This window comes from Rhinatrema bivittatum, chromosome 17, assembly GCF_901001135.1.
Source record: "Rhinatrema bivittatum chromosome 17, aRhiBiv1.1, whole genome shotgun sequence".
In the NCBI taxonomy this organism is placed as follows: Eukaryota; Metazoa; Chordata; class Amphibia; order Gymnophiona; family Rhinatrematidae; genus Rhinatrema; species Rhinatrema bivittatum.
The window spans coordinates 31,135,619-31,149,475 of record NC_042631.1 but is presented as its reverse complement, the minus strand read 5'-3'; the positions used below and the strand labels follow the sequence as shown (position 1 = coordinate 31,149,475).

At 43.9% G+C, this 13,857-nt stretch overlaps 1 protein-coding gene across 8 annotated transcripts in view; it reads right to left on the bottom strand.

The window, feature by feature from the left end:
* Positions 1-13,857, bottom strand: part of LOC115079425 (circularly permutated Ras protein 1-like) — a 144,332-nt gene that overhangs the window by 56,108 nt on the left and 74,367 nt on the right. For all 8 annotated transcript variants that reach the window (XR_003853287.1, XM_029583013.1, XM_029583010.1 and 5 more), the window contains 3 exons: positions 4,784-4,984; positions 1,266-1,385; positions 1,005-1,094 (listed from right to left, as the gene is read on the bottom strand). Coding sequence is in view for 7 of the 8 variants with exons in the window: in XM_029583013.1 (XP_029438873.1) it covers positions 1,005-1,094; positions 1,266-1,385; positions 4,784-4,984 (411 nt within the window). In the remaining variant the exon portion in view is untranslated. The remainder of the gene's footprint in view (positions 1-1,004; positions 1,095-1,265; positions 1,386-4,783; positions 4,985-13,857) is intronic.

Below are 13,857 nucleotides of genomic sequence, written 5' to 3'. Positions count from 1 at the left end.
TATAGCGGTAAGGCAGTTTTCCCAGGTTTTGAGGGACTTGGATAGGGATGGGGATAGGGGCACTAGACCGCACAGTTCTCGAAAGGAATCAGGTGCCAGCTATGTTTGCTCTATTCAGGTATCATTTTAGATTGGGCTCATTGGGACAAATTCAGAGGTGTGTGAAAAATCACAGTGAGGGATGTTCAAGATGACCAGTGTTGAGACAAATAAATACACATTGAAAACAGGGCTGAAGGGTGACTGCAGAATTTATTATCTGAACCATTTCACTCTCACCACCCCTTATTATTTCTTAAAGCACATGCGTATAAATCACAGCAAGACTCTGCTGCTCATACGCACATATCCTTTTGGTTACAAAATGATCTGAAAAGCCCACGTCATTGCCTAGCATGTGCACGTTATTGTGGACATGTATCTTGTAGCAAAATTTTAAATTCAGAAACTCTCTAGGTAATTTGTGAATGTGAACCGTGACTGCGCTTACGCAATCGGCATGCACACTTTGCGTCTGCTAATTCTTCAGGGACGGCCAATCATTGGGTCAAAACAGCGCAGGTACATTTCAAAATGTAAATGTAAGCTATTTACTCCCCTAATCTAGACACACTCCTGCCACCCTTCACCAAGGAATACCCCTTTATAATCTGGCTGAAATGCAAGCCATGACATCTCACACTTGCTTTTAGCTGGATCCAGAAAGACGACTTTCAGTCAGACACACTCTAGCTCAATGAAAGCCTTGCAAAACTGCCCTTTCCTTCTTGCACAATCTTTTCATCTCACATCGCTTGCTTTTGTTCTTTGTTGTTTTATTTGTTCTCTTTGGTTGATATTGGCTGTGATATGGTTTTTTTTATATCATTTTATGTATTTAACCTTTTGAAGAGTGCGGGCAATACATTTTTAAAAACAAATATACCCATAGATAACATCTCTGTACGCCTATCCAGATAGTGTTACCAAACATTCACTTGAATATTGTTCTCTTAGAAACTCACCATTAATTAAATTCACCAGCTTTCCCAGGTGAAGAGATACAACATTAACATTGGCACTCAGATCTGGTCTTGGAATGGCATTCCTGTAAGCTTCAATTAACAAAAGCTTTTTAAACATGATAAAACTTTACAAGTTAAAGTATAAACATGACAAGTATTTTCAAACAGAAAATCCCGCAAAACACCAAGGCACGTGTACAGCCTCAGACTAATCAGTACAAAAGAGCAAACTGAGAGTTCAAGGTTTATTGTATTACTTACTGCGTTCTGGTAGCGGTGGAGGAAGTGGGGGCTCAAAATAATTCTTGTCCCGCTTGTCGACTGATAACCTTGCAGCTCTCTTACTGTCCAGGCGGGGAGGCACTGGTGGCGTTGAATCACCTACAGAATTTTATTTTATTTTTTTTAATTTACATGCAGTATGCAAGATGTGGAAATTCAGGTGGCATTCTATTATGCAAAAAGGACTATTCCTCTTGAGCCTTTCTGTAGGCCTGGAGTTTACATAGCTATGGGTATTAGAAATATACAGCCCCCCAAAAATGTGTTTCGGTTTGCTTTTTTGTTTCAGTGATGTGGGGTCTTTTTTCAGTTCGTATACTGTTTTCATCAGTTTAAATTTTTTTTTTTCAGTTTGGTAAATGAACCAAACAGCTGGGCCCCTCTGATCCTTACAAAAACCAGCAGGACCGGGAACCATGAACCTCCCTAACCTAGACTTACCCATTTCCCTGGTGATCCAGTGGATCGAAAGGGCAGGAGTGAAAGCTCAGTTGATCTTGCCCCATCTGATGCTCTTTAAAAATGTCATTGCCAACCCTCCTAACTGCTGCCAAGGTGACATCACTTTGGTTCTTGTTTCAGATGTGGTTGGTACCACCTTGGACAGCCCACTGGTTTTTGTATGGAGAGGGGGATAGGAGGAGCCCGGTCAGGCCTCAATTGGATCTAGCTAGGCTCAGCTGAGTAGACCTGGGCCCAGGCCTATTTTGCAAAAGATGCCACGTTAATTAGTATAATGTAGAAGCTGTGCCAGTTTCTGTTCAATTAGAGATTAACTGAAGCGTACAGTTTGACCAGAGGTGCCTAAAAGTTTGCACACAATTGTAAATGCTAAGCATCTTCTGGCAGGAATCCAACAGCCAGGGTTGGCGCGTCCTATTAGGCAAACTGGGCGGTCGCCTCGGGCACCAACCATTAGGGGGCGCTGAAGAGCAGCCATGTGGGGCCGCGAGCGGAGCCTATCCCGCTCGCGGCAAAAAGAGGAGTAGAGATTCAGTGGGCCGCGATTAGTGCCCATCCTGCTAGCAGCCCAGAGAAGCAGACACTTGGTGGGTGTGAATGAGGTAGGAGTCAGGGCCAAGACTGAGGGGTGGCATGGGCGGGGGGGGGGGGGGGGGGGCGAGAGGCAGAAGGTTCACCTAGGACCTTACACCAGCCCTGGCAACAGCATTGCCAGGAGTTCCAACAAGAAAACAGGGCCCCCTCCATGAGGTTGACAGAAGCTTTCATAGGACGCCCAGGTGGAGACAAGTTGCAGGAATGTTCCGAAAACTATTGGACAGGTGTTCCAAGAATAGAATCTAGACATGCACTTTCCCATCTTTCATCAGGCTTTTGTGAATTTAGATTTTTTTTTTTTTAATGCCTATTTTGAAAGAGTCTGGAGAAACAGGACAAGAATACATTTTTCTTCTGTTAATTAGTGATCCCCGAGGGTTGCATTGTCAAAGGTTCTTCTCAGAGAACAGAGAAAAACTTATCTGTACTAGAGGTCTCAGAAGCACAGGACTGATAGCACCCTTGACAGTTCTGGGCCCCCTTCCTTTCTCCTTCCACCCCTAACCCCAGATCTCTGTGGTACAGGGCTTGACCCCAGCAGATATTATCCATTCTGATATAATACTGTGCCCTCTTGCAGCTCTACCAAGTTAAAACACTACCTGCCACTCTATAAAAGTCTGCTGACGCCATGCTGATCTCCACAATGAACCTGAACCCTTCCTTGTACCATACAAAAGGAAATCAGCGTGCAGTACCCCTAGTCAAGCCCAGCCATGTCAAGTCGCAGCACTTAGCCTGAGTATCGTGCAATTGGAGGGTATTTCTTGCTTACACCCAGTGAGCTCCTCCTCTCATGCCCTAGAGCTTTCGTGTCTGTGCGCTGATCTGGATCGCTGCTTTGATGAGAGGAAATTTGGCTGCTGCTGCTGCTGGCTTACGTTCATCCATCCGCAATCCTAAAGTCCTGTAGTCAGAGCAAAGCACCCTGGGGAGTTTCCCTTTAAAATTTGGGCTGGCAAAGTTGACAGATACAAAAGCATCTGCTCACTTTGCACCTGCTTTCCTGCAGGTAGGAAAAGCATGCGGAATAGTATAAGCCTGGATTTCAGAAGCAAGCCCCATGCATACTTTGCCTCTCCTGACTTTCCCCTGGCTTGTCCCATTTCCCGCAGCTAGAAAGTACAAGTGCCGTGAAACCCATGTGCAAACTTTTAGACACTAAGTGAAAGGCAGTTTGCAGCTGGGGACTTCCCAGGCTGATTGCTTAAATACCTGGACAAATTCCTCTGAAAAGTGTTCTCATACTGCTTATACTTGTCTAAATCCTTTCTATCAGGACAAAAAGTGCTCTGGTGAACCTCAAGCTGGAGTCTGGCTGGTCAGAAGCTTGTACTTGGCAGGCAGAGCCAGTGAGGAACTTAAATGGAGGCAGATGTAGATGGCTATTAGCCTGGCATATGACCCCGCCCCTGAGGATCTGGGATTGAAAAGGTATGCTGGGATACCAGGAAGATGTTCCCAGCATTTAGATATCTAGGAGTCCAAGTGATGGCATGAGATCCCAGTGGAAGCCCCGGGAGCTTTTAATCCTATATATACTGATGTTATGTGAATGTCTTGAAACTCTGGGTTAGTTCTGTAAAGCAGAACTTGTGTTTCAAGTATTGACTGTGTTTGTCCATGAAGAGGAATTACTGCAGAAATTGTCCTGGACTGAATAAGTGGACTGGATGTAAGCTTAGCCCCATCTGTGTTTGCAATCTTGATTAAAGTTACCTGTTTATTTCTACCTTCAGGGGTTTCTAGTCTGACATTTTCAAGGGTACCGAAGAAAGCTAAATATAATTTCGTGTTTCTGCTTTCGTTTACACAACGCGTAAATCTTTCCAGATTTATACCAAGGACACATCTCCTGAAAAATTTCACTCTTTGACATTCACTCAGGCTGTAAATATCACTCTTTGGGACGGACCATCCTTGGCATCTCTGCAAGTCTGGACATTTATTGCTTCTGCTTTTAACTAATTTCTAGCTATTCATGTATAATTGGTCTGTTGCTTCACCAGCTAAAATTTGTATGTGCTTGTCCACTTGATGTTCAATGTTTTCTTTGCTCTGATTCTATTATTTTTCTATTGTCTCATGTAATGGCTCAGTTTTTTAACCCATGTTTGCCTTATTTTTAAGGCTTGCTTTTTACGTTTAATGTTATTTTGTTATTGTAAACTGCCTTGGGTTTGATGTTGGAAAGACAGGGATAAATACAAATGCTTCTTTCTTCTTGGATGTTTACTTGCAATGAGTCTCAGGTCTCTATTCAATCAAAATTATATTTTTATATAGAATTTTAATTCCCACACCTGCTTCATTTGCTTTAAGAGACTAATCTTTAGCAGAGTCTGCACTGACTCACTGTACCATAGCCATAGTTTAGTGTAACTAAAAATACCCAACAAATGTCATTCATGAGTAGCAGACTTCTCTGTATTACATACCTCTTTGTAAATAAGAGATTGGTACTGTGGATTCTCCACTTGGGTCTGAGGGTGTGGTATTTTTCTTTGGAAGCTTGTTGAGTTGACTGTAAAGGTCTTTATTGGATTCCTTGGGTAATTTTAAGAATTGGTTATCGTAAGTGTGATTGATGATGCCAAAAATATCTTCTTGCTTATCATCACACACTCTTCTGCCCCTTTCTATAAAGACAGAGAGGATATGAATCATTTTATTATGCAGAACTGCTTTAATTATACATCCTCCCCATTCCCTCTCCCCCTCCCCCACCACCACACACACATTCAGTGGGTGACACGATTAGGCTCGGGATTAAGGAATATCATACATAGAAACATAGAAGTGACGGCAGAAGAAGACCAACGGCCCATCCAGTCTGCCCAGCAAGCTACGCAGTTTATCCATTTTTTTCCCCCCTTTTTTCTCCCTCCCACCCGTCTCTATTGGCTTCCAGCACCCTCCGGCCCCAATTCCCTTCCACCCCTCCACCAATGCAGAGAGCAGCGCCATCCTAGTGAACATCCAGCTCAATCAGGAGTAGCAACCGCCGCAACCAGCAGGCCACACCCCTGCCCCTTACCCACCCCTGTTTTGTTTGCTTGTTTGTTTGTTTTTTTTATTTTTTGAGATGGCAGCCCTCCATCCTTCCGCTCCGTGAAGGTGGAACACCAACTACTGGCCACTGGCATTCCGCTCCGTGAATGCCTCAGTGGCTACTGCCGCTCCGTGCAGTGTTTTGCTGCCTGAAGGTGGAACACCAACTACTGGCCACTGGCATCCCGCTCCGTGAATGCCTCAGTGGCTACTGCCGCTCCGTGCAGTGTTTGCTGCCTCCTCTCTATTTATGCCCACTAGACTTGATGGATCCACAGTGTTTATCCCACGCCCCTTTGAAGTCCTTCACAGTTTTAGACTTCACCACTTCCTCTGGAAGGGCATTCCAGGCATCCACCACCCTTTCTGTGAAGAAATACTTCCTGACATTGGTTCTTAGTCTTCCTCCCCGGAGCCTCAGCTCGTGACCTCTGGTTCTGCTGATTTTTTTCCTACGGAAAAGGTTTGTCGTTGTCTTTGGATCATTAAAGTTTTTCAAGTATTTGAAAGTCTGAATCATATCACCCCTGCTCCTCCTTTCCTCCAGGGTGTACATATTTAGATTCTTCAATCTCTCCTCGTACGTCATCCGATGAAGATCCTCCACCTTCCTGGTCGCCCTTCTCTGTACCGCTTCCATCTTGTCTTTGTCTCTTTGTAGATACGGTCTCCAGAACTGAACACAGTACTCCAGGTGAGGCCTCACCAAGGACCTGTACAAGGGGATAATCACTTCCCTTTTCTTACTCGATATTCCTCTCTCTATGCAGCCCAGCATTCTTCTGGCTTTTGCTATCGCCTTGTCGCATTGTTTCGCAGACTTCATATCATTAGACACTATCACCCCAAGGTCCCTCTCCTGCTCCGTGCACATCAGCCTTTCCCCCCCCCCCCCCCCATCAAATACAGTTCATTCGGATTTCCACTCCCCATATGCATGACTTTGCACTTCTTGGCATTGAATCTCAGCTGCCATATCTTCGACCACTCTTCCAGTTTCCTTAAATCCCGTCTCATTCTCTCCACTCCTTCCGGCGTGTCCACTCTGTTGCAGATCTTAGTGTCATCCGCAAAAAGACAAACCTTACCTTCTATCCCGTCCGCAATGTCGCTCACAAAGATATTGAACAGGACCGGTCCCAACACCGATCGATCAGGTATACGAATATATCTAATAAAAGACTGAGTAAAAATAACTGATAGGACTCTTAACATTTTCAGTGCACCACAACAAAAGATACAATTGAAAATTTGATATATCTACATTGCTGCTGCTTTTATACATATAGTACAGTAACTATATGAAAAAGAGATCATATTCCTCCAATCCCCAGTGTATTGACTTCCTGACCATTTCAGACTCCAGCATCCCAGGGAATTAACTCCCACCTCTTTCTCCAACTGTATTTTCAATTCAGCCCACAAACACTCTCCTCTTTCAACTCCTTCTCCTCTCTGTCCATTCATAAGTCAGCTAACGCTCATAACCAGCCTCTCTCTCACTGTCCTGTTTACCCAGAGCAAGGAAGTGTGGTTTAGTGGTTAGAGAATGGGATTCCAGTCACACTCTTCCCATGCTGGTTGCTACCGCCTCTCTGTTCAACTTCTGGTAGAGTACTCATGTTCTGTGCCTTTGTTACTGTAGCCTTTATGGGATAATGACATTAACAATCAATGCAGTGTTCCTTCAATTACCCACTATCATTATTTCTAGCCTATTTTTCTGCAATGGGGCACATAAAGTGTGAGCAATTCTGATGCCTATTTGTTAGCAGAAGACCAGCTTCTTTTCAGAGTTCAATACCTGTATATAATCTGCTTTGAAGTGTCACAAATGGCAGAATATACATTAAAAAAAACAAACCAAACAAACATTAATCAATAGGTCGATTAAATGGTATGGTGGACCCGCCCAGAGGCAAGGGCAGAATTCCTGAGCTGGACAGGGAACTCAAACCCTATGGGCCCTCTATGAACTCCTCTCCCAAATCTGTCCCCTAGAAACTCACAACTGTAGTTAAAACAGGGACTCACTTCAAAGCTATATTCAAACAAACAAATAAACAAACAAACTTACTTATTTTCTGGGGTTACCAGCAGTCAGAGCTTACAAAACAATGTTAAAAGTTACTGATTAAATCAGGGGTTCACAGGCTCAGACAGCTAGACTGCAGTAGCATCAATTTGCATAAACAACTTATTGCCCAAACGCTAGCCTTAAAAACTAGACTTTCAAATTGGTACAGAATACCTTTTCCCAACCACTTCTCTCTTTGTTATCCATGAAATCCCTTCACAAAATATCACTTGCATATTTACTTCCTCTTAAGTTTCTAGAATACCTAGCCAATATAAGATCATTGATTCTTCTTACCACTTTGGAGTCTCACAGTATCCTTCCCTGGGCAACACAGGAATACTCTTTGAGGCCTTAGCAAGAGTTCCCTGGATTCCCCAACTCAAGCCTCTTTGGTCCACCTAATTTCCAGGTTTTCCCTGAATGCTGGGGTGTCCCTCCACCATCTTCTGGACCAACACCAAATCACTTAAGGACCAAGGAGAGACCCCTCATCTGTTTCCCTAGTGGGGAGAAACATCTCTCCAACCTCAGGAGTTTCCCCTTCAAGGGAAAAAGCCCCTGCAGAGCCCTGTGCTTAGGGAGAAACACCCCACACCCCTGTGGGTCCCTGCAATCTCCCTTCTGAACTTCAGACTCAGGAGTATATAGTCCTAATAGCACTTCCCCTAGAGCAGTAGTCCCCAACCCTATCCTGGGGGCCCACCAGCCAGTCGGGTTTTCAGGATATCCACAAGGAATATGCACGAGAGAAAATTTGCACGCACTGCCTCCATAACATGCAAATTTTCTCTCATACATATTCATTAAGAACATAAGAACATGCCATACTGGGTCAGACCAAGGGTCCATCAAGCCCAGCATCCTGTTTCCAACAGTGGCCAATTCAGGCTATAAGAACCTGGCAATTACCCAAACACTAAGTCTATTCCATGTTACCGTTGCTAGTAATAGCAGTGGCTATTTTCTAATTCAACTTAATTAATAGCAGGTAATGGACTTCTCCTCCAAGAACTTATCCAATCCTTTTTTAAACACCGCTATACTAACTGCACTAACCACATCCTCTGGCAACAAATTCCAGAGTTTAATTGTGTGTTGAGTAAAAAAGAACTTTCTCCAATTAGTTTTAAATGTGCCACATGCTAACTTCATGGAGTGCCCCCTAGTCTTCCTATTATCCGAAAAATAACCGATTCACATCTACCCGTTCTAGACCTCTCATGATTTTAAACACCTCTATCATATCCCCCCTCAGCCGTCTCGTCTCCAAGCTGAAAAGTCCTAACCTCTTTTAATCTTTCCTCATAGGGGAGCTGTTCCATTCCCCTTATCATTTTGGTAGCCCTTCTCTGTACCTTCTCCATCACAATTATATCTTTTTTGAGATGCGGCGACCAGAATTGTACACAGTATTCAAGATGGGGTCTCACCATGGAGCAATACAAAGGCATTATGACATTTTCCGTTTTATTCACCATTCCCTTTGTAATAATTCCCAACATTCTGTTTGCTTTTTTGACTGCCGCAGCACACTGAACCGACGATTTCAATGTGTTATCCACTATGACGCCTAGATCTCTTTCTTGGGTTGTAGCACCTAATATGGATATCACCATTGTGGATATCCTGAAAACCCGACTGGCCGGTGGGCCTCCGGGACAGGGTTGGGGATCACTGCCTCAAACCACACACACAAAAGAATTCAATGATCTCTTTCTATATTTTATCTTAAGTCCACATACATACTGCAGTGCATAGTATAATTTTTCAATTCACAGTGCCATCTAGTGGCTGTTCTATTGAATTGTCCTATTAGTAGTTTACTAATCACAAACCATTTTATAAAACTTGATGTAGAAGTGGACTCCCTCACCCAGAATCCTTTCCAGGGAACTCCTTGGTGACATTTGGGAGGCCTGTCACATTTGTAATTGTTTGTAATGTTAGTGATTTCTGTACTTCATGATTACCCTGACTAGCTGTTTAGATTGAACAGAGATGAAGAGGAAGAAGGACGTCAAAATAGGTTGGTCTTTGCAGTAGGAATGTTGCAACACACAGTACCTGAATGTAATCCACTTTGAAGTGCTGAAAAGCAGAATATAAATAAAAATTGATTACAATCTCAGAGTCCATTTCATTATGTGCTTTGGAACAGAGGGAGGTGTGGTGCTTTGAGGGAAGGGAGGTAGCAGTCCAAAGAGAGAAGAAACGTGCTGGCGGTGGAGGTTCACAGTTCATTTATTGCCATCCCCCGAAGCTTGCCACTCTAGGCAGTCGTCTGTGCTGTCTAATGGGTTACACTGGCCCTGCTCCTAGAAGAACTGGCAAGTAGCAGTGAAAACCAAATCCTATTACAAATAATAAATCAAGGTCAACCATGTCACATCTTACTGGAGACATTCAGTGTCCAGAGTGAGACTCTGAATTCTGGTTAAGGGGGCTGAAAGTGGGTAGTAATTTTGAAAACTACTCATTTGTGCACAGGAGAAACAGTTAGTTATTGTTTAACAGGTCTCTCACTGCTTCCCTTGTATCAACTGGTGGTTGTTTTTCTCTGCTCTAAACTTGTAAGGCCATTAAATCTATTCATATTTTTATACATTATTTATATTCTATCTGCTGAGCTTCAGTGCTCTGTGAAAGTACATTCCCCTTACTGAACCCTGTCTCTCTGGTGTGCATAGTTTCTTCTCTTTCTTTGGAGACCCTGGAGGCCAATCTGTTGGAGGCTGGCATGTCTCTTGCTGCCGCTTTTGCCTGCCTCTTTTGTTACCACAATGACCCTTCAATATAGCCTAAATCTTGCACCACACTTATGTCTTCCTGTGCAACTAAATCAGTACATAGAGCACACTGATCACTATTATTGCCCCATTCCACTATGGTGCTCAATGCTCATTAGAGCTCCTGATCCCTGTGTTGTGCTGCTGTGCCTCTAATGAGTACTGATCATGGATCAATAAGAACTCAATCAGGTTTATTCTGTATTGCTGGTCTGTGGAAGGCAAATAGTTCTTATGGTGGGGAATCAAGGAATCAATACTGCACACACTACCAGAGGAAGGAGGACAAGAAATCCTGGGGTTTAGTAAGGATAACATATAATGTAGTTTAGGGGTACATCATCTATAAAGCACTGTTCTGAGAATTTCAAGTCTGTACGGCAGAGACCAAACTGTGCTATTACCTAGTGCAGCACCATATACTCTTAAACTGTAATTTTAATACAGTAAAAATCCCTATGGGAAATCAGTAAATTTACATCTTTGCATCTGATTTACTTTATTTATATTCTGCCTTTCAGGCACTTCAGTGTGATTTCTGATTTCATTATATCCTGTACCTCTTCTTTAACTTTACATACATGACTTTTTCCATTAAAGGCTTATGAAACATAAAGCAAATAACCCATCCCATAACCAAGTGACAGTGCAATCCTCTGCGCAGGCGCTCAGAAAGCACTTGAAAGCATTTTTCTTTACAGATACAAATGAAGTGCCCGCGTGAATCAATTGTTTGGGGTTTTGGTTTTTTTTTGGTTTTTTTTTTAATAGCCTCTGCATTTGTTATGCGAATGATATTCTTTTTCTTAGAGCAGGTTTTTTATTGCTTAGTTTGTTGTATGTTTTTTTTGTTTCCTGTTTTGGCTAATGAATAAAGCAGGTCTACATTATTTTAAAATAAATAAGAGATTAAATAATTGAAGCCATGGACTAAACTAAAAGTATTTCCTTAAAATAAATGTTAACAAGCCTAGGAAGTATAATTTTCCAAATGAAAAGCCGAGGAGGTTTCAAGCTCTTTTTTATTGCTCATTGCCACACATCAAACAGGGGGCCAGATTTCAGCTGCAAAACATTGTTCAGGCCCAACCTTTCCTCCTCCTCCTCCTGCTCCTCTCTTCCCATCTCAAAGAGGTCAACAGGAAAGCGCTTATGGGTCCAGCAGATCGGGAGGAATGGAAGATGAACTTTTCTACGTTCAGCCAAAGAATAAAGGGTGAAACTTGTCACATTTCATCCGAATCAGAGGGAATCTCCTGCCTAAAGTAGAAAGGATGGCACTTGTTTTCTCTCACTGTTTTTGCTTCTCCGTAACATCCGAGCAAGGCAGTTGGGCTGCTGTCCGCACGTGTTCCTTGTTTACGAGCGAGCCATCGGATAACAGGCGCGGAGGAATCTTCTAGCTAACAGCCAGAGGGACACGGCACTATCCAAGCAATCCTTGATTGCACAAGTTTATCAAAATGCACAATTGTTGAATTGAAATGGCTCTTTAAATGCATTTTCGACACCCTGCTACTATAAGCCAAAGTCTTAAAAAATAGACCTGAATCAATATGCAACCTTCTTTTCCCCTGCAAAGATAACATCTCTCACTGCAAACAGAGATGTGTTTCATTATGGCTGAATAAGAAGCAAACCACAGCAGAGGAAGGGACAGGAAACCAAGCAGGAGTTCAGCTTTCTGTTTTGTTTCCTGCCTCATACGATAAGGTCGCCTTCCTCTCTCTGGTCCAAGTTAGTTTACAGTTCACAGTAGCCTCTATGCTTCAGAAAGAACCACCTTGAAAGTATTTGGGTGCCCTGTCAGCACTAGTCTAAGCCAATGGACTTGTGGCGTTATATGACACAACAAATCACTCAGAAATTTATCTTAAGCATTTTCTTTGGCAACTGAAGGGCATGGAGCTAGGTTGCCTTAAATGACAAATACGCTAAGTACCACTAAACCCAATTTCAGCATCCTTACAATGGCAAAACAGTTATGTACATCAGCAAAGCTAATTCCAGTAACAGGTGGGTCAAATCTCTTCCATTATAAATTATGTCATTGATTGACATTTCATCATAATTTAACAGTATTCTAGAAGAAGCTGAAAAAAAAGAATGGTTAGATCTGTGAAGCATTGTGGCTATATTGTAGGGAAAATAAAACTATTCTATAGTGTTGGGTAAACTCTAACTGTTGTGTCCGTCGGTGCTAGATGGCTTCTCCCCGTTTGCCTCACCTTATTCACGGCTCCTCCCGCTTACCTGGGAAAGATGGCAACCGCTGCATCTGCAAGCTGACCTCTCTGGCGTCCCCAGAACGCCAGTGAGGTACCTAGTAGGTACCTCCCAGATACCTAATAGGGTGCGCGCGCGCAACCCATGTCTTTGTACCACCCTTGGCGTGAACCTCGAGAGCGTTCCCTCATGCTGACATCACGCCATCCGGGTATATTACCTTCACTAATTTGCTAGCTTGTTGAGTTAGCAAGAACTCGAATCCGTTCTTGTCTACGCTGCTCTGCTGCTTCCGTGCTGCCGCAGGAAGCTCTCTCTCTCTGCCCTTCGGGGTAACTGCTAACCTGGGTACCCGCTCCTTGGGGGCCCTCTGCTTTATTTCAGGTGCCTTACAGGGAACAGGTACTCGCTCCTCGAGGGCCTGCTCTCCCTGCCTCAGTGCCTGTATCTTCTACAACAGACCTAGTGGAATCACACAGCTACAACAAACATCTGGTGAGTACTCTAACTCTCAGTCTATCTCATCCACAGTATCTCCTCGCTGGGAGACCTGCTGTGGAACCTCCTGACGTCATCTAGGAGAGAAAGGCTCCCTCTGCCGAGGTCCCTGAGACTGCAACTACGGACTGCCTCACTACTGCCACTTGGTGGCTCTCTTCAAGCTGTCTAAATAAAGAACTAATTTGTGTTTTGTGTGTACGAGTCTAGCCCAGTGCTGTGGCTGCTCACGGGGCTCCTCCCTGTGGGCATGGTCATCTCCACAGCACCCAAGGAACCACCAAAACACACGTAATCATAACACTAACGGCCTAATTTTAGAAGGCCTATGAGTGTTAAAACCAGGAGACACGTGCATGGGCAGGCCGCGCGCCCACCGCAGGAATTTTGAAAGGCCCGTGGCCACGTGCGTATCTCCCAAAGAGCCAGATGAAAAAAGAGGCGGGCCAGGACAGTGCGTCCCGGCAGCTGGCCCACCCGCCCGCACAACCTGCTATCACTCCGGAGAGAAGGTAAGTATAAGAACAAAAAATGACGAAATTAGATAGCAGGGGTCAGAGTAGAGGGGGGAAAAGGGAGGCAGGTTAGCTTAGAGGGTTTAGGAAGTTCCCTCCCGGCCTGCTCCTTCATTGGAGAGGACTGGGAGGGAACTACACGCATATTATAAAATGCTCCCCTTCCCTTATGCTCGCGAGTCGGCATGTCATAAAAAACGATGCATCGCATGCACATGGACGCCTGGCATGCAGGTTTTAAAATTTACCCTTAAGGCATCTACCCATGCTCCCATTTTGGTCAGTACACTCATACCAGCAGGGCCACACCTGTGCTCTTCTCCTTACACTTACTAAATGATACTCAGTGATCTGAA